This window comes from Mus musculus, chromosome 13 (assembly GCF_000001635.26).
Source record: "Mus musculus strain C57BL/6J chromosome 13, GRCm38.p6 C57BL/6J".
Lineage (NCBI taxonomy): Eukaryota > Metazoa > Chordata > Mammalia > Rodentia > Muridae > Mus > Mus musculus.
The window spans coordinates 93,920,238-93,943,335 of NC_000079.6; the positions used below are offsets into that span (position 1 = coordinate 93,920,238).

General features: G+C 45.8%; 1 protein-coding gene across 1 annotated transcript in view; it reads left to right on the forward strand.

The window, feature by feature from the left end:
- Arsb (arylsulfatase B) overlaps positions 1 to 22,779 on the forward strand; it is a 171,338-nt gene extending 148,559 nt beyond the window's left edge. The window contains exons 7-8 of the mRNA NM_009712.3: positions 18,990 to 19,112; positions 20,229 to 22,779. Coding sequence (NP_033842.3) covers positions 18,990 to 19,112; positions 20,229 to 20,494 — 389 coding nt within the window. The 3' untranslated portion in view covers positions 20,495 to 22,779. The remainder of the gene's footprint in view (positions 1 to 18,989; positions 19,113 to 20,228) is intronic.
- The last annotated feature ends 319 nt before the right edge of the window (positions 22,780 to 23,098 follow it).

Here is a 23,098-nt window from a genome sequence, read left to right on the forward strand (position 1 = left end):
AAGACAATGCTGCAGACTGAAAAGGGCCCAGTGTGTGGGAGCTAAGACCGGATACGTATTTGTTTCCCTTTCTTAGACAGTGTGAGATGGGGCCTCTTCCAAGCAGTGCTTTGGAGACCACAGTTCTTTCCTCTGTGCATCTATGAGCTGCCAAAGCTGTGTGTTTGTCTATACGGAGGATACAGGAGCACGTTCTGGCCCACAGGGCACTCCCATCTTATACTGCCCAGCATGCAGAGAAGAACAGAAGTGCTATTGGAGTGGTCCTTTGGAGGAGATGGAGCAGGTGACACAGGCCTGATGGGCCATGTCACAGTTCCATTCATAGAGTACCAAGTGAGGCTGCATGAGTGAACCCACCTGGTAGCATGGCCCCCATTACAAGATCCCCACACGCTCTGCTTCAGACCTCTTAGTTCCTGTTCAGGCTCTGTTGGCCGTCTGCACTGTCCTCTGGCTGTCAGAATAGAATCACTGGTCTGGGTGGAAACACAGCACTCCAGTTGGACTAGATAGTGGTTTAAACAAGAATACCCTTATAGCCTCGTGTCTCAGCATGCTTAGTCCCCAGTTGATGACTGTTTGAAAGGATTAGGAGGTGTTTTGTGTGGCCTTGTTGGAGGAAGTGTGTTGCTGGAGGTGGACTTTGAGGGTTCAGAATCCCACACCAGGCCTGTTGTCTCCCCCTCTGCCTGCTGTCTACACATCAGGATATAAAGCTCTTAGCTCTGTCCCAGCACAATGCCTGGCTGCACGCCACCACACTTCCCTGCCGTGGTGGTCATGGACGCACCCTCTGAAACAGTAAGCAAGCTCCCAGTTAAGTGTTTTCTTCTATGAGAGTTGCCTTGGTCATGCTGTCCCTTCACAGCAATAGAACAGTGACTAAGACAGCCAGGCTCAATCATTTGGGCCAAGGACCCCCTCCTGGGAAGTGATGTCAAGAAGGCAGAGATGGGGTGATCAGTTCCTTAGTGAGGCAGTGTGGCTGTACCTTTCTTCTTCCTGTCTCTTTCTGAGGTGTGTTCTCCTGACCTGGGCACTCCCGTCCTTGCAGTGTTTTGGGCAGCTTACTCTTCTAAAACCACTCTTCCAGCTCTGTGTCTGATCTCCATGCCAGGCCCAGTGGCCTTTCCCCTTCTCCCTCCATCTGCCCCCTCCAGAAAGCTGCTGAGGCTCAGGGCTTACCCGCCCCTGAGGTCTTTCTTTTAATCTCTAATAAAATTGTCCTTGTGTTTCCATTTGAGTCCGTTCTTCGATGCTTTGATTAGCAGGACTGAGAACCCCACAGTGGGGCCTGGATTGCCCTGTATAACTCCCACACTCAGGGCTAGGTCACCTCAGCACTTGTCTACAAGGCTCTGAGCTAACACAGATAGCTGTGATATAGACCATCCCTTCTGGGGCACTGAGTCCTGGCTGCCATCTGTGGCCACATTGTCACAGTCTCAAGTCATCTTTGGAGCTTAGTCAATGAACAGTGGACACAGAGCTGAATCTTTGAACCTGCCTTTCATCCGTGCTTAAAAAAAAAAAAGTTACTGGCTTCCAATTTTTCTTTTTCTAGTTGGAGGAATCGACACTGATCCAACCCATCTGTTTGTTTGTTTGCTTTGGTGTTTTTGTTTTGTTTTGTTTAGACAGGCTTTCTCTGTGTAACAGCTCTGACTGTCCTGGGACTCACTCTAGCTTTGAACTCAGAGACCCACCAGTCTCTGCCTCCTGAGTGCTGGGATTAAAGGCATGCCACCACGCCTGGCCCCTTTCTTTTCTTCTGAGACAAGACTTTTCTATACACCTGGGTTAACCACAAAACCTCTTGATGTTCCTTCACACCTCCTGAGTACTAAGATTAGCCATGCATCACCATGCCATCCGTCACCTGTTCTTTCCAGGCTGTTCCTAGTCTGTCCCTCTCCAGCCTGCCAGGGTGCCCAACCTCCCACTCACCCAGATGTGCTTCCTGCCACACAGGACCACCTCTGCCCAAGTCACCTCCTTCCAGTTTGCTGATCAAATCCTCCTGGGAGCCCTCACCCAAGTCTCACCTCCTCTGGTAGAAATAAGCTGTCACAGGAATAGTAAGTTCAGGAGGACTTATTATGCAAAGACTTAGATAATGCAAACATTATAAATCACACCAGCAGGATAAATCCCTTTTTTCTGGTTAATAAATAACCGCTGCACATTACCAGTCCTTTGGCACCCATCCTTCCGGTTCACTCTAAGCTTCCTGGATACATATGGTCTCCCTGGTACCTAGCACAACCTCAGAGCAAGAAGAAGAAAGAGAGGGAGAAGGAGGCGGAGAATTATTAATAATGGTTGTCTGTCATTCCTGCCCTTGAACAGCAGAGGTACTAAAAAAAATTTTTTTATTTGCTATTTTACCATGCAATCCCTTGTAAAATGCACTGCCGTGGGCAGTTCGGGGAGGAGCGCCTTTTCAACCCCAAAGGGAGGCCTTGAGCGCGTGGGGAGGGAAGCAGAGATCTGTGCAGCTTCCTGCCTGCCTGTGGGCTTTTGCCAATTCAGGAAGTGACTTCTGAGGGTTTCATAGAGTGTTCAGCGATAAATATTCTGACCTTCATATTCACAATCCTTTTTTCTGGCATGCAAGAAGTTGCAAGATCTCAGTGCTTTCGAGAGAATCTACCTTTTGGATTTCCTATGTTATCAAGATTTATTTTTCTTTGTTTGGTCTATTGTTGTTTTGAAATAAGAATTTTTTTTTTGAGATAATAGGCATGAGGCACAATGCCCAGTTTAAAATGTTGTTTGTTTGACTTTGTTTCTTGAGACAGTTTCACTATGTAGCCCTGGCTGTCTTGGAACTCACTCTGTAGACCAGGCAGGCCTTGAACTCAGAGTGATTCACTTGCCTCTGACTCCTGAGTGCTAGGATTAAATGTATGTATCACCATGCCTGGGTTAAGAGATTTTTATTGGGGGCAGTGGTGGCGCATGCCTTTAATCCCAGCACTCGGGAGGCAGAGGCAGGTGGATTTCTGAGTTCGAGGCCAGCCTGGTCTACAGAGTGAGTTCCAGGACAGCCAGGGCTACACAGAGAAACCCTGCCTCGAAAAACCAAAGAGAGAGAGAGAGAGAGAGAGAGAGAGAGAGAGATTTTAATTGACATAATTGTCCATATTTATGGGGTAGACTATTATAATTTGATACATGGTCAAATCAGGACAGTTAGCATTTCTCTATCCTTGATCATTATCATTTGTCTGGGTTGGGAACCCTCAGACCTGTCTCTGGTCATTAGAATTGCAGAGTGGATTGCTAAAGACCATAGTTGATCTCTATGGCATCTCCCTTTCTCTGATTGTATTTTGGTAACCAATAGTTACCAGCCTGTGGCTGTCATGTGACACACTGCACCAAAGCCAAGAGAGGCCATCAGACCAACAGCCCAATTTTCAGAGTCCATCATGTCAGTGGGTTTTTGCTCTTCAGTGACTCTGGCAAAAAGGAGTCCCCAATGTGGCACAGCCCTCCATGCTGTTTGTAAACCTGCCCGGCTCTGTCCAATGGAAAGCTCAATTCCGTTTAGTTTTTCTCCCTCTCTTAATTGGTTTTTCCAAACGCAGGTTCAGAAGTAGGAGTTTGATGAGCACATGCTCTTGAATGCAGGGAGTTCCCACCCACCGGTGTAAGTGAAGGTGGCAGGGGTGGCGAGTCTCTCCTACCCGCTTTGATAAAGTGATTATTCAAGAGAGGGCAGGAAGGAAGATCACACACACACACACACACACACACACACACACACACACAATTACAGAATGGCTCAGCCAGCACAACCTCAGAGTCCACCCTTTGGTAAGTCCTGTTATAAGTATGTGTGAGGTGCCTCAAAACTAACGTAGTTTAGGTAACTCAGGATTGGGTATGTAGAAAGAAGACAGCTCAGGCTATGGGGAAAGAACTGGGTCTTTGGAAACCTTAAGAGAACTATCTGTGGGAATTCATAGTCAAAGCAGACCTATACTTGAGGGACCTCCCAGTCAGGTGTTCTTTGAGCTTTCCCAATTTTTCGTTCTCTCTGAATGAGCTGTAGAGCAATGTAGCAATCTTTGCTTGCTGTCTCAAGCATGCTTCCAGCTTTCCTTGTAGAAAGATCCTGTTCTGGATCTTGGTTCCTGTGAGAGCCCAATAGCTTCTCAGAATAGAAAACTACCTTCCTTTCAACTGGGCCGCTGCCCAGAGCCGGGGTGGGCAAGAACGAGCTGCCTTGCTATTGGTGCTCGGACCTCTGGCAAGCAGTACCTGTGGGCCTCCTTGCAGTGATTACAGGGTTTGGGTGACACTGGGATCTGGGCAGTGGACAGCAGTACTGTAGGGGGCTGTTCTTGGAAGAATGCCGCTCACCTTCAGGTTTCTACACCGAAATTGTCACAGCTGTGGGTTCCTGGGATCGCCATGGATACGCCGTCCCCAGCAACCCAGTGGCCAGGCCCGCCCGACAGCCATCATGGCTGAACCACAAGCAAAGCCCCCTTTCCAAATTAACTATTAAATTAGTATCATTTCATCCTTGTCCAAAAATGTGCTCAGAGCCCAGACACGTCTTTCCTGCTTGCTGGGATATAAACTGTGCCACGCAAGAAAAGCACGGTTCTCAGAGAGGCCTTTGGATCTTCTGTAAGGATCTGTGGTTAGGATTTCACTAAATGCCATGGTGGGGGTTGGGAAGACTTTTCTCCTTTCATCCTAAGCCAGAAAACAGACGACCCAGCCTGTTCTGTGCTCATCATCTTAATCATAGGCTGAGGGTGAATATTTTTGGTTAGTTTCCCTTTTTTATACACACAATGCCTATTTATAGCCATTTGTTGTTAGGCTCCACCAAATACTTGGAAACCATGTATTTAGAGAGAGACAGACCAAGATTGTGAACTGGATGAGAAGCCATCACACTGCATTAGACTGGCCCATGTGCGGCAGGATCAGAGTGGAGGCTGTGGCTGGCACACGAAGGCTGGGCCAGGACAGACGGTCTGCGAGCACTTAACTAGAAGATGACAAGACAAGATGCATGCTCTCTGTCTTTTAGGCCTGAGCTTTGTTGCCATAGCTCATTGGCCCCCAAGTTCATGTTTCTAAGGGCATTCTGTGCAAGAAGCCAGTACAGGCTGGGCCAGGGAAGTTAACCCTGCCTTGCTCAGCCTTCAGAGACGCTTCCTCCTGCAGCAGAGGGGGGCAAACACAGAGACTCACAGCCAGGCACTGCACAGAGAGTGAGAGGCCCTAAATGAATGTCTCCATCAAATCCCCCCAGGGCTCAGGGAAGCCAGTGGAAAAGGAGGCAGAAAAAGTGGAGGAGCCAGAGTGATGGAGACACTAAGAAAGCAAGGCCCTCTAAAGCAACAGATCTATGCACAGAGAAATTTAAGACTGAACCAGTGTACACAGGGCCTGCTTGGCATCCCTGACCCAGAAGCAATCTCCAGCTGATAACCACTTGCAAATGGACTTTTAGTTTTCTCCTGGGGAGTCTCACTGTACAAACAAACTACTCTTAAGGGTGGGCCACATGTCCAGCAGGAGGTGCCAGCAGGAAATGAACTCACAGCCTCTTCGGAGGCTCCTTGTCTCACAATGTCAGATGGGATTTTCCTTTTGTTCTTGTTTTAATCATATTTTTATTTTATTTATATATATTTTAATTTTTTTCTTCTCTATTTTTACCCTTCAGGTACTTTGCATATATATTGTGACTTCCAGTTTAGTGTTTTTATGGGATTCCAGAGTGTGGGAGTAAGTCAGCTTCTGCATCTATATCTGTTTCTTGTGCCTTTTCTGGGATTTTTTTTTCTGTTTGTTTGTTTTGTCCTAGTCCAATGCATTAGGTTTTGTTTTATTTTATTGTATCTTATTCCATTGTTACTTGTTTTTATTTACTATTAATTTATTATATAATATTTTATTATTATTTATTTTCTAATGAGAGATGGAAGGGGAAGGGAAACTGGAGGAGTAGAGGGGGAACTGGAAGAATAGGGGGAACTGGAGGAGCAGAGTGGGGATGGGAGGAGTAGAGGGGGACTGGAAGAGTAGAGGGGGAACTAGAGAAGTAGGGGGGAACTGGAGGAGTAGAGGGGGGAACTGGAGGAATAGAAGGGGGACTGGAGGAGTAGGGGGGACTGAAGGAGTAGCGAGGGGACTGGAGGAGTAGGGGGAACTGGAGGAGTGGGGGGGGACTGGTGGAGTAGAGGGAGGATTGAAGAAGTAGGGGGGACTGAAGGAGTAGGGGGGACTGGAGGAGTAGGGGGGAACTGGAGGAGGAGGAGTAGGGAACTGGAGGAGTAGAAGGAGCAGAAACTATAAAGGGAATATATTATGTGGGGGGAAAAATCTCATTTTCAATTTTAGGAATTAAAAAAAAGAAAGAAGCCTAATATAATTACTGTCTCCTTGCTGTCCTGCCAACTAAATCTCAAGTCTCCTCCCTGGATCCTGTCTGTGACCACTCTCCTATCAGTCTAGTTTCCCAGTTCACTTTCCTCTGTATCTTTCCACCCTGGCTCTCTGCAGTACCCCATCCTTTGCCCCTTTATCTGCCCAGCCTATATAATTCTTCCACTTTAGTTACAGCAGGCAGAAGTTGGTCTAAGGCACCTGGATGAGGAGTCTGGAACACCACAGAGGGGATGCTCATGGGAGCCTCCTGATGCACTGTCAAATACAAAGGATTTTTCTGACTTTTCTACTTCTCCTGGGTCACAAGGCTACCAAGGCCTGTGGTATGTGGGCACAAAATAAAGGCTAGGGAGCCAGAAAAGCTGCAGAGGGGGTGGGGGTGGGGCTAAAGAAGCTGAACCTTACTTCACAGCCTAGGCCAAAACTAAGAGGTAAATAATAAATTCCTTTTCTGAGAAGGTGGGGTTGTAAGAAAGGGGCAGTGAGTGAGTGAAGCAGGAGGGCCGGACGCTGGCCACATGATCCCTGGGGCAGTCCTAGGGTTAGAGCTGTGAAGAATTCCACGGAGAGAGGAATGTGAGTAGGTGGTAAGATCATAAAGTCTAAAATACCAGGTGGGATGTTGAGTTCCAATCTGGAGAATGAAGGAAAACATTAAAAGCTGAACAGAGAAGGCTGAAAAAGAAAAAGAGGAATCTGGAGTGTCTTAGTTAGGGTTTCATTGCTGTGAACAGACGCTGTGACAAAGGCAACTCTTAGAAGGACAACATTTAATCAGGGCTGGCTTACAGGTCAGGGATTCAATCCATTATCATCAAGGCATGGCAGCATCCAGGCATGCATGCAGGAGTAGCTGAGAGTTCTACATCTTTATCTTCAGGCCCTTAGGAGATGACTGACTCCCACATGGTTAGGAGGAGGGTCTTAAGGCCATGACCATAGTGGCACACTTCCTCTAACAAGGCCACATCTCCAAATGGTGCCACTCCCTGGGCCAAGCATATTCAAACTATCACATGGGGAGATGGCTTAGTGGCTAAAGCCTTGACATGGAATGAGGACCAGGATCCCCATCTTCAGTATCGAGTTAAAACTGGTTGGGCACGCCTGTTGCCTAAATACTAGCACTAGGGACATAGACTCCTAGGACAATGTGGCTGGTTACTGCTAGCTGAGCAGAAAGGTACACTCTAGGTTCAGAGAGAGAAAAGTAGAGAGCACTATAGAACATTGAAAGGAGATAGTTGATTTCATTTTCAGGCTTCCATATATACATGTGTGCCCTGCACACACACATGGGATGGAGGGGAGGGAGGGAGGAAGGGAGGGAGGGAGGGAGGGAGAAAAAGAGAGAGAGAGAGAGAGAGAGAGAGAGAGAGAGAGAGAGAGAGAGAGAAAGAAGAGGGGGGGGGGGGGAGGAGAAGGAGGGAGAAGGAGGAAGAAGAAGAGGAAGAAGAAGAAGGAGGAGGAGGAGGAAGAAGAAGAGGAAGGAGAGGAGAAGGAGAAGAAGAAGGAGGAGAAGGAAGAAGAAGAAGAAGAAGGAGGAGGGAGGAGAAAGAAAAAAGAAGGAGGAGGAAGAAGAAGAAGAAGAAGAAGAAGAAGAAGAAGAAGAAGAAGAAGAAGAAGAAGAAGAAGAAAGGAGGAGGAAGAGGAAGAAGAAGAAAGGAGGAGGAGGAAGAAGAAGAGGAAGAAGAAGAAGAAGAAGAAGAAGAAGAAGAAGAAGAAGAAGAAGAAGAAGAAGAAGAAGAAGAAGAAGAAGAAGAAGAAGAAGAAGAAGAAAGGAGGAAGAGGAAGAAGAAGAAAGGAGGAGGAGGAAGAGGAAGAAGAGGAAGAGGAAGAGGAAGAAGAAGAAGAAGAAGAAGAAGAAGAAGAAGAAGAAGAAGAAGAAGAAGAAGAAGAAGAAGAAGAAGAAGATCTTTATATGCATCTTTTACTTGGAGATGGATAAGGAGACTCTGAAGGGACAAGACCTTTGCACAAAAAGAGATGGTCTGCCAGGACTCCAAGTTGCCTTTTCCCCCATCCACAAGGTCTTGCTCTGTAGTCCATGTTAGGCTTAAACTCTCAATCCTCTGGCCTCAGAGTCCAAGGAGCTATGATTACAGGCATGTGCTATCATGCCTGATCTTTGGGCTTTCATAACCTGCCACATACATCTTATTGGGAGCTCAGCCCACCCTCTGAGCCCTCCCAGGGAAGTCATATCTCCTCTGGGTTCTCCCTGGCAACAATGTTTATTGCATATTTTACAATGTGGGGTGTTTGAACCAAAGCATCCTCTCATTTCTGGCCACACTCTGACTTCTTTTATTCTGAGGATTGGTATGTAGCAGCCACAGTGATCAAGATAGGTTATCTGCTTTATAGATAAATGAATGTATCAAATAAATCCTTCAAGATTTAGTACAAAGTAAACATGCAGTCTACTTCGGGTACCAATGGTGATGGCTTCATTTTTCAGTGAGGTCCCCAGCTGACAGTTCAGCGATGCTTGCTTTCTGTTTCATGCCTGACCTTGCTCAATTGACACTCCTGGCTAGTGTCAGACACTACCTGACTATTGAAGTTCCCCGTAATCAGGCTCCTTTCTGAGTAGTCACCACGCACAATCCAACAGTGATTAACAGAGCTCTGTCTAGGCTGAGCAAGTCACACCAGAGTTGTCTTTTCACAAGGACTTTTAAAATATCAACTACGAACTGAGTGAGTAGGTGTCAGAGGAACTGACTTTGTAAACTGAAAATTATGAACTTAGATTCATTTGAAACACATCATATGAAGTGTATATATAAAAATAATGAGCATTTTGATTCCCCCCCCCCCCGTAGGTAATAAATAGCGTCTGTAATATCCTTCCCCACCTTTTCCTGATTAGCTTCATGTCTGGCATATTTTCCCCGACACTCCTGTTTCAAGTTCTAAGGATTTCGCCAAGGACAGACGGGATTCTCAATAAGTAGTGTGGGTGTAACAGAAAACTTGCACTAATCTGGTGAAAGTCTAGGAAGGAACAGGCTGTCTAATGGCAGCCAGGCTGCCCCTGCTACGTGTTTTTACAGTCAGAGCTTGAGCTCCACACCCTGAGCTTCACTCTCGCCTGGTGTCCTCACCTGTAGGGGAAATGGACAAGACACAAGGAGGGGCTAGGGGAGGGAAGGAAGAACTGTTGCTAAGCTCTCTGTGCTTGCACAGGGGTCCAGGAGTCTTCCCCACCGCGTCCTCCTTTCGGGGTACTCTCCTCTTGTCTCCCCAGCACCGAAACCTCTCCTTTCCTGTTCTCTCTCTGTTCTTCCTTCTACTCCAGTCTTCTGCCTTCCAGCGTAACACTGGACAGGCTGTGTGCACCCATGGCCCCTGCACACCAAGTTCTCACCCCTTGGCATGGTCTATGTTGTAACTGGTGTGGCAGAGATGATATTCTAAAGGGGCAGACTGTTGAAACACTAGACCCCCAAGAAATGGGAATTTCCCTAGGAGATCTCATGCTGTGGGGAGGAAAGGGGACAGACAGAAGGGAACTGGGGACTTGCCTCCCTGAAAGGGATTTCACAGTTTTAACAACCTGTCAGACCACCTTACAGGATGAGATTAAACCCAGATGCTGATGGGTCAGCTGTGGGCAGGACCACACCTTGCTTAGATGAGGGTATTCTTGATTCTCTATTTGAACTTGATCTCACTTCAGAACCCTGAAAAAGGACTTGAAGAGTTGATGTCCCTCCACCTTGTCCTTCTTCATAATCTGGCCACATCAGACAAATCTTTTTCTGATTCCTGCTTTGACATGGTTCTTTTAATTGGCTTATTGGGGGCAAGTGTCTAGGTCTGAATTTCATTCACAGACTGGGACTCCCAAGTTCCAAAACAATGTGGCCTCACTAAACACTTGACCCTCTCACTTGACTTAAAGCAAATGCAACGAAGATCCTTGACTCTGTTCAACTTCTTCCTCCAGATTTATACACGAGTTAGAGTTGCCCTTCTGAGGTGGTCCCTGGTGTCATTGGGACAGTGTGTGAGACTAAACTGGAAAAAAAAAAACAGTACTTGAAACAACAGCAAGCAAGTGGAGAGTCCACAGCTGTGCCCTGGACTTGGAGTGAGCCTGGGCAGCAAGCCCCCCCCCCAGTGAGACAAAGTCCAGTCGAGTGTTTAGGCATTTCAAACAACCTCAAGACAGTCTTGATGAAGCCATTCAAGTTTCCGTGGAAACTGTCAGATGACAGTTTCTGATGTCTGAGTGTACAGAGAGATGACAGGGTCTGCCACAGCTCAGCACACATATCCCATTCCTACCCCACACCTCAGCCCACAAAAAAAGTCATAAAATAAAAGCCATAGCAGTGCCTGTGGCTCCCCAGCGTCCTGCTAGCCGCTGTTTCCTTGGGGAGCCCTTCTCTCCCCACCTGCACTAATCAACACTCTGCTATTCTGAGAGTCCCTGCTGCCCACACTCCTGGCAACACTCACTGTTGTTGCTTACATGCAATGGTCTTTCTCTGCCTGGCTGTAGCCAGCAGCAGCAGGAGCTCCAGAAATTCTCTTAGGGATGCATAAGCAGTAGGTACTTACTTAGCATATGTTAGGTCCCAGGCACCATTCCGTGTGTGTGTGTGTGTGTGTGTGTGTGTGTGTGTGTTGTGTGTGTGTGTGTGTGTGTGTGTGTGAGAGAGAGAGAGAGAGAGAGAGAGAGAGAGAGAGAGACCACACACACACACACACACACACACACACACACACACACAGGTCAACTGAGTAAATGAGGCTCTGTTTCTGAGGGGGCAATGGCTGTATGTAGTTCTATGCTGTTTTCTCTCTGTTCTCTTCCTTTCCTGTCTGATTCCTAAGCAATCAGGAAGACATTCCTCCATAGGGATGTGTAAATAGTTAACAAGCCCAACTGGGATGATGTTTTGCAAGAGGGTGAAGAAGAACTCCCTAAGACGGTGATTGCTTGGTTCTGAGGACAGTCACTCATAACAATGATAAGTGTAGATATAGTAAAAAGAGATTTGTATTTGAGGAATGGAGAAGTGTTCCTGAGGTGCCCACAGAAGGCAGGGAGGAAACAATGGGTTGGTTAATTAAAGGAGGCGCATATAGGAACGTTACAGTTACTGCAGCTGGACATCCAAGGGACAGGCTGGTTGAGCACCATGTCCTCTGTGGGACTGTCCTACAGCAGTAACTATATGACATCAGTACAGCGGATGCTGATAAAGATGGTACCGTCAGATCTCTGGGGCAGGAAGAGGGCCAGGAGCCTAGGTCAGCTCAGACTGGGCCAGATGATAGACTATGGCTGAGCTAGCTGGGCTCACAGAGCCAGAGTTGGGTGTCAGAGTGACTGCAGGCCCCAGCTGGTCCCAGTCTACAAGAAGAAGGAAAAACCACTTTTCTGCTTCACTCTGTTTTTATTTGGGACCTGATCTGTGATATCGGATATAAAATCCTATATCATGTGCTGTAGCTCCCTATAAAACTTTCTAACAACATCTTGTTCCCATGGTAACTGGTTTAGACCACACAGTTGGCATAGGGCCGGACAACTGGAAACACCTTGACTTTAATAGTTGCCAACCATAGGTCATAGGTTAAGAGATGAAGATGACTTCTTTGAGTTTATTGGTGCTGTCCATGTTCCTTGTCCAATGGCAACTGCACGGTGATTCAAAAGCCACGCAAACTGGGTCTCCACACTCAGTGGTGCCTGAGTTCACTATCCATAGACTCTGATTCTATCTCATGTTCATCCTCTGAGCTGGGCAGTCTTTTTATACTTGTTTTACAAGCAGAGACAAAATAGTGCAATGACTTATTATGGTGACAAAAAGCAGTCGATGTAAAGGCCTCTAATATATACCCTGGTGTCCGGGTTTGCTTTTAGAACTGCAGGGTGGTGATGTAGGGTCTGATCCACTAAAGTCTTCATAGATCTCCACATCCTTGAAGCTAGTGAAGAGGCCATGTTTCTTTTTCCATCATTAGAAGTTAACCAGAGTTCCTCAGCAAAGCATCAGAGTGGGCCAGCAAAGCATCAGCTCGGGGCAGGGTGCAGGGTGGTGGTTGTTCTATAGCCAGCTTAATATTTAAGAAACCATTGTTAAGAGGAAAACTTCTATATTTAGATTTGTAATGTTTTTTTTTTAAACAAACAAGACAACAGTGTTCATACTCACATCTGGCTGTAGAAGGCTCTGCCATACAGCCAGATGAGAACATAACCTTAGCCAAGCCCACAGTGACTGGGACATGAACCATGAACACCCTGAAGATTTGATCCACATGTGCAGGGAGTCTCTATCCAGCTGCAGCCTACTCCAGCTGTAGGGAGTCAGGTCTGGTGGGAGATGCCATCTTCCAGTCGGAGACCTCTCACCAGCCAGCACAAGAAGGTGTTTGAACTTCACCTAGATTTGGGTCCTTTAAACTTTGACCAGGAAGAAATGATCAGCCACTCTAATGGTTAACATAAGTTAAACTTCAATATAAATTGTGAGAGATATTTAAAGGGCTGGAGAGATAGCTTAAGGGTTAAGAACACTGACTGTTCTTCCAAAGGACCTGGATTCAGTTCCCAGCACCCACATGGCGGCTCATAGCTGTCTCTGACTCTAAGCCTAGGGGGTCTGATGTCCACGTGTACATACACACACAAGTACAACACTCAGGTACATAAAGTAAGAATAACTTTTAAAAGGAGATGTGAGATCCACATAACTAGTAGCCAGCCTCCTCCCAGCAAGCAAGCAGGCCTGACAGAATTTCAAATGAGAAGACACTTGGACAACCAGATTTCTGAAAGAGCTAACGTTTGCTGAACATAATCTTGGAGAACATTGCACTGTTAGTAAATGAGCACGCACCCTTTGCATTGAAGATGGATCCAGCACTCGGGAGGCAGAGGGATCTCTGTGATTTCGAGGCTTGGGCTACACAGTGAGTTCCAGGGTACTACTACGACTCTATCTCTAAAACAAACAAACAAACAAAGCAAAAATGGGGAAATGATAAAGCAAATGGGTCAGTCGGAGAATGAAATATTTAAACTGTTCTTTATAAACTATGAAGTAATTCAAAGCAAGGAGATTCATTGGGGGTGGGAACAGGCCAGACAATAGCACGGGAGAGACTAAACCTCAAAATAAATTGTAAATTTATTCTATCCATACATATTTTTCTTCAACTCTCTCCTGCTTCTGGACCAGGATGGAGCAAGCACAGGTATTCTCCAGTCCCATATCAAGGGGGAATCTTTGACACTTCTGCTTTGTTTTCCTGGGATAATAATCACTTTGCCTGTCTTTCTTCTTTTGCTATTTTTCTCTACCTTGGTATAAGAAGATTAAATAAATAAATAAATAAATACCTATACTACTTCATGACACTCACTAAAAACAATTGCCAAGTATTGCTGCCCAGCTTATAGAGCCAGTATAGGAGTTAAGTAGTTTAACAAACAGAAAACACTTAAAATGTAATAAAAGATTATCACACAGTCATTTGTACCTCATATAGTAGACGTGAACCAAACAAACACGAAAATTTAGAAAGACATTTTAATAGCATCAAAAGAGAGTAAAATACTTAACAAAGATATAAAGCTGAGTATATTAGCTTGGTGGTAGAATATGTATTAGGTTAAAAAACATGTGTTAGGTAAATAGCCAGGCATGGTAACATATGCCTTTAATCCAAGCACTCAGGGAGTCAGAATTGGGTAGATTTCTGAGTTTAAGGCCAGCTTGGTCTACATAGCAAGCTCCTGGCTAGCTGGGGATGTATACACAATGAGATCCTGTCTCAAAAAAGTAAAATTATAAAATCAGTTCCTTGACTGTACCAGCCACATTTCATATGCTCCACAGCCACACGTGGCTGGTGCCTGAAGCACAGCCCAGCACAGACACAGCCCACTGCCAGCATCGTGGAGAGGCCCCCTGGATACTGGAGCTTTAAGGACAGACTCAGCCCTTGGGGCAGTTGGCAAGGGTATCACAACAGATGAGTGCAGAGAAGACAGCCTTTTGCACTGAATGATGTTTAAATAGTTAAAATCCATATCTGAAAGAAGAAGAAGAAGAAGGAGAAGGAGAAGGAGAAGGAGAAGGAGAAGGAGAAGGAGAAGAAGAAGAAGAAGAAGAAGAAGAAGAAGAAGAAGAAGAAGAAGAAGAAGAAGAAAAGGAAGACTCTTGATTCCTACCCTTCTTCATAGACAGAAATCACCTCTTCGTGGGTTTCAAAATCCAACGTAAGATAAAGGTGTTGGCTTTTCACCAGTGGACTGTCTCCAGTGATGGCAGTGGAGGAAGCAGCCAAACCAGGCTGGTTCCCGTTGCTACATATGATTTAATTAATCATGTAACAGTTTTGTGGGCATGACTTATCAGACTAAACATTTTTGAATTAAAAGGAGCCAGAAGTAAAGGTAAAATACTGCATACTCTCTGTTCACAGAGAGTTCAAAAGCAGGCAGAGGGCGTCTTTGCTGTCCAGAGATAAGTCACAGGTCCCTTGGAGAGAGGAGGGAGTGTCTGGAAGCCCAGCCACGGGTCCGACACCCTGGTGATGCTCAACCTCCTCTCTGTCAGGCTGTGCATCTGTGATCTGCACTATTTTCCCTACAGGGCTGTAGAAGGGTGTGTATAAGAACTCCTTTCTTTAGCACTGAAAAAATGGTTCTTGTTGAATAAATTCTTCACAAAGATGAAGTTCTTTCAAGAATTTTTAGGTGGTACAGGACTCAGAGGAATGGGGATCATCTGATAGGAGAGCCAATTGCTGTGTTGGAAAAGCATGGACCTTCAAGTGGTCAGTTCTAGACACAGACCCCAGAGAAGCTCCATTCCTTGTGTAAGAAGTTGGCAGTAGTACTCACGTGGGGTAATCAATACCAGACACAAAATGAAGTGGGCTGAGAACATCAACAGAGAAACAGATTAACATGCTGAGGTATGTTGTATAGTGAATTTAAACAGTGAAGAGGCATACGTGCACTTATATAATTACAAAACTCTAGAGAGGGAATGATAGTTATAGCATGTGTATAATAACACATGTGTGTAAAGTATGACACAGGGCTGTGCATATTCCTCAACACACGCACATGGGCCTGCACTTTGAAATGTCTGAGGATGCCTAGAAGCTATAGGAACAACAGCATGTGGAACAGACAACTGATGGCAACAACAGACAACAAAGGAGACTTCAACTTGATCTTGTTGTCCAGTTTCTTTTGTTAAAAAAGCAGTGTGGGGCTGGGGGTGGCTCCTTGGGTAAAGGGCGCCTGCCGCCAAGCCAGACAACCTCAGTTCAAGCCCCTGGATCCACATGATGGAGGGAGAGAAATAACTCAAGCTGTTCACTGATCTCCACATGCCACGGTGACACATGCACGCCTGTGCACACATATGCACATACACAAGCACACACATACACCCACACGCACACAAACAAATTTGTGTAAAATAAATAAAATGTAAGAGCAGTTTTTTGAAGGAAATGTGGCCAACTATTAACATCTGTTCACATGGTGACCGTTCTAGGGAGTTAGTATCCTTTGACATGCTCTCTGTGTTCAGTCACTCAAAAGCAGAGAAATAAAGTTGAGATAATAGTATCATTCATCATTTAGTCTAGACGTGTCGTTTAGGTATTCTCTGCTCCTGTTTGTTTTCAGAAAAACATGTATATAAATGTAAGTAGTGCAGCAATAGCAGCTCCCTCCCTTCTGTTTATGTTCACCAAGTCATGCTTGTTTTATTTAATACCCAAAATGTTTGATATTGAAATGTGCCCTTTATACAAACTCGTGAGGGAGATTCACGGTTTTATCCAAGCCTGTGCGCCAGCCATGAACCCCCTTCCTGTGATGCACATCTCCACCTGTCTCCATCACTAGAAGCATCCGTTTGTGTTACAGCCAAAATATTTGCAAGCAAAGAAGCAAGAAATTAGCCAGGTTTTCCTTGTGGGTGCCTATTAAGACTGAAACCGCTGATGTGTGCTGGATCGGTGCCCAGACTTGGAAAGACTGGCAAGGGATAGGACTTTCACCTTTTCCATGGCCTGCAGAACCTGTGCCAAACCCTGCATCAAATCCAGGGAGCCCTGAAGCTCTGTAGAGCATGGCACAACATACCAAGTTTTGTTGTCCTTTGACTGGCCTGGTCTTGAACTCCCATCTGCCTTTCACCTCCTCGGTGGAGTGTGGACTTCCTTGTTTTGGTCTGTGCTCTGGCAGGTGCTGGGGTCTTGACTGTCTTAGGCAAGGGCTCTGCAGCTAAGCTCTGCCCCCAGCCCTGTTTTACTTCATTGTCTTTGAGTCTGCACTTTTACAGGCATAACCACACAGCCTGGCATGCACTTACTAACCTGTCTACTTGTTCAGTAAAACAAGGGGACCTTCTGAAGTATTCCCAGGACAACTGCCTTGACTACATTTGAAAAGTTAAGAAAGAAATGTGAACTTAAAACAGACTAAATAGTATTCAGTGAGGTCCAAAAGTTGAAGCTTATAGATATGTAAATATGTACTCATGGTCATGAGTACACCCATCCCTTGTCATCACGGGTCAGCAATGTCCTCAGCTAAAGGGACCTGTACAGATGAGAGAAGAAGTTAGCCAGAAAGAACAGACTGAGTGTGCTCAGCTGAAACCCTTTCCTGGGTCTAAGTGAGAGCCAGCGTGTGTCCCAGATTCTTGCACGCGCTCAACTGGCCAGGAAGAACGACGCTGCAACAGGATCCTTCTGCACACATTTATTGGGAGAGCATTGATTGCATAGGCGAAAGAAGAACAATGAACAAGGAAAATGATGCTGCTTATATACCCCTCCATGTGATGTGTCAGCTCCTGATTAGCTGCTCACTCATTACCCCACTACTACGCCCCGGGATGGGCAGTGACTTGGCACGAATTTACTCTTGCACCTGCACACATTACTTGTTTACCAGTTAGGCACAGCGGAGGCTCATGATGGCAATTGCTCACGGCTCCCCACACCAGATGTTTGCAGTCTGATCCTCACCGTGTGCTGTAAGGGAGCCCTGAGATTGTCCAGTTACTATAGCTAAGTGAAAGCCAAGGGCCAGCCACTCGCACAGCTCTTTCTACTGTGAGCCAAAGCCACATTCTCTAGAGGCAGTTTCATCACTAGAGAGGTGATAATTAAGCTCAGTCTATCTGGCTCTGGCTCTGGCTCTTTTTTTTTTTAAGATTTATTAATTGTGTTTATATGAGTATATGAATACACTGTCACTGTCTTCAGACACACCAGAAGAGGACATTGGATCTCATTACAGATGGTTGCGAGCCACCATGTGGTTGCTGGGAATTGAACTCAGGACCTCTGTAAAAACAGTCAGTGCTCTTAACTGCTGAGCCATCTCTCCAGCCCTGGCTCTGGCTCTTAATGGGTTCTAAACTTGAGAGGAGGATGAATATTAATAACTGCCCCCTCAGAAACTTGATCAACTGCTATAAGACCTTAAAATGATAAATTAATATAATCCATGTGTCTTAGTTAGGCTTTCCCTTGCTGTGAAGAGACACCCCAACCAAGGCAACTGTATAAAGGAAAGCATTTCGTTGAGGCTGGCTTACAGGTTCAGAGGTTCAGTCCTTTATCATGGCAGGGAGCTTGGCAGTGTGCAGTCAGGCATGGTGTAGGAGGAGCTGAGAGTTCTACATCTTGATCCAAAAGCAGCAGGAGACTGTCTTCCTGGGCAGCCAGGAAGAGGCTCCCTAATTCCACTCTGGGGAAAGCTTGGGCATTAGGAGACGTTAAAGCCCACCCCACAGTGACACACTTCCTCCAACAAGGTCACACCTCCTGATAGTGGCAAGCATTCAAATGCTTAAGTCTCCGGAGCCCAAACCCATTCAAACCACCACTACTTTATATGCTCAAACAGTTTCTATACCCATAGTTATTCTGTTGAATAGTTAAAAACACTGCTCACTAATTTTTACATTTCATGAATGGTTTAAAAAGAAATGCATCTGTAGTTTTTTTGTACTATGCTTAACCTCTCCTAGCTTGTCAGAGACTTCAAAAAATGTGCATTTTATAATTTTATATACTATCTGCAAAGGTACAACCATTCGCAGAAAATGTATTTCACTTACACATTTAAGAGGAAAAAGAACACACATATTCTTGCACACTCATGCACACACACACACGTGCGTGCTCATGCACACACACCCATACCACACACTCATGCTTGTGCACACAACCGCTGCCCAGCTCCGTTCCTGTAGTAGACACTGCTATGCACATGGCTCTGCATGTTGGCGGGAGGCAATGATTTTAAGGATGGATTAGCCTTCTAATCTCCTTGGGATTTCCTTTATATTTGTGGTGGTTTATGACTGACATCTAATGTAACTATACTTTGTGTTTGTATTTAATAAAAGATTCGTTTCTGTGGCAGGACACACATTTGTACTCTGGTGTTGAACAAAGGCTACTGTTCTGCAAGAAGGGTATAAAATGTTGATTTATAATGACACAGGCCAATAACAGCAATCTAATTCTTCCAAACTATTTCTTCCCAGGTCCTGGCAAGAACATGACTCCAGCAAAGGACGATTCTTTTCCGTTAGAACATTCTGCCTTTAACACGTCTATCCATGCTGGGATCAGATACAAAAATTGGAAACTCCTCACGGGCCACCCAGGTAGAATGCTTCGCTCCCTTCCTGTGGCCACCAGAGTAGGGCAGTGTCCTCAGCCTGTCCTCTGGGCCTTCATTCCCTGGACTGTGTCCATAGAAAGGGAAGTCCTTATCACTGGCTACACCCTCCTCCTCCTCCTTGCCTAGCCGGCTCCTCAAGGCTCCCTGCCAACCCCTCAGTTTGCTCAGACATCTGAAATGTCAACTAGTCCTTCAGATCTTTTACAGTCCCTGCAGATCTTAAGGAAGCAGCTATCTGCTTGTGGTTTCATGGCCTTCTTTTAAGCCTCTGTCTGGTCCATATTACACAACTTCTGTTGTCTGCCTAAGTAGACTTCCCACCAAACAGAACAGTGAGAGAACGCTCACCAAAATGAGAGCTGACTCACTTTTTTTTTGTAATATATCTCTGAAGCTGCAGGGTGGGGGAGTGGCTTCCGCTGCTCATTCTGACCGTCCTCCGAGTTGATATTTGTTGTTGTTGATGATGATGATGATGTCATCTGTAGTGGGGTTAAGAGGAGAAAATCCCACTTGGGTGCTTCATAAACATATATGGATTTTTAGACATGTGTGACTGTCAAACATAGCACACCCAGCCAGCTGTAGATCTTCACCAATTCTCTGGCTGGGGAGAGTCTGCTTCCCCTCCCCCTTCCTTAGAAAGGGACAGCTTCACTGTTTTGTAAATATGGGATATTTCCACAGGCTCTGATGCAGTGTAGCAATGCTTAGTTCGTGAGTGTTCTTGGTGTTTACAATGACAGTTCATTGTTTGGGACTGTCCCATGCATTGCGAGAGATCTTAGAATTACTGTGCTGTTGCTTGATAGCAGGAGTACCCTCATTGCCCCAGCCATCGTGACAACTAACACCCCCATCCTGCTTCCACCCCACATATAGTTTTTAATGTCCCTTGTAACGCTATAGGATCCGTATCATCATGGCATGGAAATCGTATTCTGAACTCGACATCAGAAGGCACAGGTTTTTTGTTTGTTTCTTGATGTACGACCATACCCACAAAGCCAAGGAAGCCTTGTACCCAGATTCCTGAAATTAGAACCCACCAACAGTGCCCCCCACACACACACACACTAAAGTTTAATTTCTTTACCAGGCTGTGGTTACTGGTTCCCGCCTCCGTCTCAGTCCAACGTCTCTGAGATACCTCCAGTGGACCCACCAACCAAGACTCTCTGGCTTTTTGATATCAATCAGGACCCTGAAGAAAGACACGACGTGTCCCGAGAGCACCCCCACATCGTCCAGAACCTTCTTTCCCGCCTGCAGTACTACCATGAACATTCTGTGCCTTCTCACTTCCCACCCTTGGACCCCCGCTGCGATCCCAAGAGCACTGGTGTGTGGAGCCCCTGGATGTAGGGCTCTGGGGAGTAAGGGGGGCTGGAGCCCATTTCTGGGCAGGCTAGACCTCAGGCCCCTACTCCCCTGGCTTCTCTTCTTTATCATCCCCCACCCTGTCACCTGGCCCTCATGCTACATAACCCACCAAAGGAGTCCAATTTCAACCCACAGTACATTCTAAAAGCCAGTAAAATCTGGAAGGATCTTGCTGTTGGCTGGAGTTAGTGTCTGGGGCCAGGGTGGCCGGGTTCATCCTGCTTCCTAAACTACAGACGCTGGGAACTTGACATAGGAAGTTATCCCTGAGTCCTGGAGGCCAGGACAGCTGGCTCTTTTTGCTTCACAAGTCAGCTGTTAGAACTCCCTCTGCTAATAACCAGCTTTATTGGCAAGACACATTTCTTGTAACAAAGGCAGGGAGCAGATGTTGCTAGTGGTTCTGTTGGCTGTGAGTGCTCCCTGTCTGTGAGCTCTTACTCGGGCTTTCCGCACCCATGACCCTAACCCTAACCCTAACCCTAACCCTAACCCTAACCCTAACCCTAACCCTAGCCCTAGCCCTAGCCCTAGCCCTAGCCCTAACCCATCCGCTCACTCATCTTCCTGTGGAGCGCACAGCCCATTGCAGTAAGCCAGCATGGAGACATGCCTGTGCCGTGGTTTTGGTTTCCATGATAACTAAATGTGTTTTTATCTCCACCCCCACCCCCACCCACTATTGCTCATTCTGTCTAGACTTCTGCTACCCAGCTTGTGTGGCTCTGTTCCTGTCATGCCTTTGGACTTCACTGTCCTGTGCCTGAGGTCTCTCTCCCCTCTGCTTCACCCATTCTGAGCTTTAGGATAGTCCTAAGCCCTGCCCAGAGGAGGTGGACTGGTCATTCTGTGTCCATGCTAATGGGAGTTGTGGGTCTGTGGCATCTGCTAAGGAGGATTATTCACAGTTGCATGGAATCTGTCAAGATTGTGGCTATATCTCCCACTATGCCATGGTCTATGCTGTTTTCTCAAGCAGTGGCAAGAAAGGCCAGGATAGCACTTCTTCGCCCTGAGCAGTCTCAGAAAGGAAGTGGCCATGGAATGTTGGCCTCAGTAAGGCAGAGGAGACACCATCCATGTCCCTTTCATTCTCTGTTTCACTGCCCTGTTCTGGGGCTCTGGATTCTGGGCTTGGAGAATGAGGATACACTATTTGACTGTCAGCCCTTTCTCAGACCCTCATACATCTTACCGATGTGAGTCCACCAGATTCGCAGCAGGGTGTGTCAAACCCAGTGGTACTTCTCATTAACACCTCTGTCTCATTCACAGTTTATCACCAACATCAGCAACCATGTCTGCGACATAATAGATAGCCAGTACTTTTTAAAAATGAATTAATAAACAAAGTAAACGAGAAAGAGTTACCTGGCATTTACTAGTCCAGTGAGCTGACTGTAAGGGCAGAATAAATATCCTCCAGCCCTTCCGATTCTGTCCTCAAGCTGTCCCCTCCCACCTCTGCGCTAGCGGGAGAATGATCTGGGCAGTCAATGAATGGCAGGTCTGTGATGGCCTCTGCAGGTAGACAAAAGAGAATTCTGCTTCCCGGGAAGTCTCCTTTGCCAGCAATCTCCATTTCCATTCTTCACTGCACACTAGGAATTAAAACCACCAAATAATATGATATGCACAGTCATCTTCAGTTCAGTAGCAGCATCTCCTGGTCATTAATATTCTGTATTTTATTATGGTAAGAGTATTATAAGAAAATGGTACTATGGCTAATGACATCTTTTACCAACCTTTACCCAACTTGGCTGACATATAGCCTGCCATTAGGACACTTTTTACTCCAAAGACTGTGACAGAGTCTGAGTGACATGAGTCTGAATACTCCTCCTGTGTCCTCCTGTAGCTATAGGTGGACTGACGGTCCCTACTTCATAACACCTACCTGATCGTTCCTTAGTGTTCTCAGAACAGCTGTCCTCAGTTCCAGCTGTGACTGTAGGCAGTGTTTGGAATATTAGCATAACTAATGGATTTAAGAAGACTTTCAGAAAGTGATTCTTAAAAATAACTGGAGGTTTTGTCTGATAAAACAAATAGAATGGAATATGTCTCAGATTATATCTCATTGGATTTTCATGTTTGATACAAAAGTAAAAGCTTGATAACCTATTTTTAGAGATATTAATGTTAGTTCTTTCCAATTTTGTTTAACCTTGAAGATTTTATTTAACTTGTGAACTTACTCCTTTGTTATGCCATGATTGTTCCAGATTTGAGGAACAAAATAAAATAAAATCTTTCTAAAACTATGTCAGCCTTGGACATGGGGTCTCTCCTTGTGATGGTTGAAAGTTCAGGAGCTTGGAGCAGTGGTAGTTGAATGTCACAAATGTCCCCAAGGTGCTGGTATGCTTTAAGGCAAGGAAAAAGATAAGACTTGTATAATAGAAGCACTGCCATGGTTTTTTTTTAACTTGCCAGTTTTTTGTTTTTGTTTTTGTTTTTTTGCAAAAAACAAACACTGCTTTTAATCACATTCAAGGGTGAGCAGTTAGGTAAGAAAAGCTGAATGAGATGCAGGCTTCACACTCCACCGAATCAGTGAGACTAAGAAGTTGCCAGTTTTAT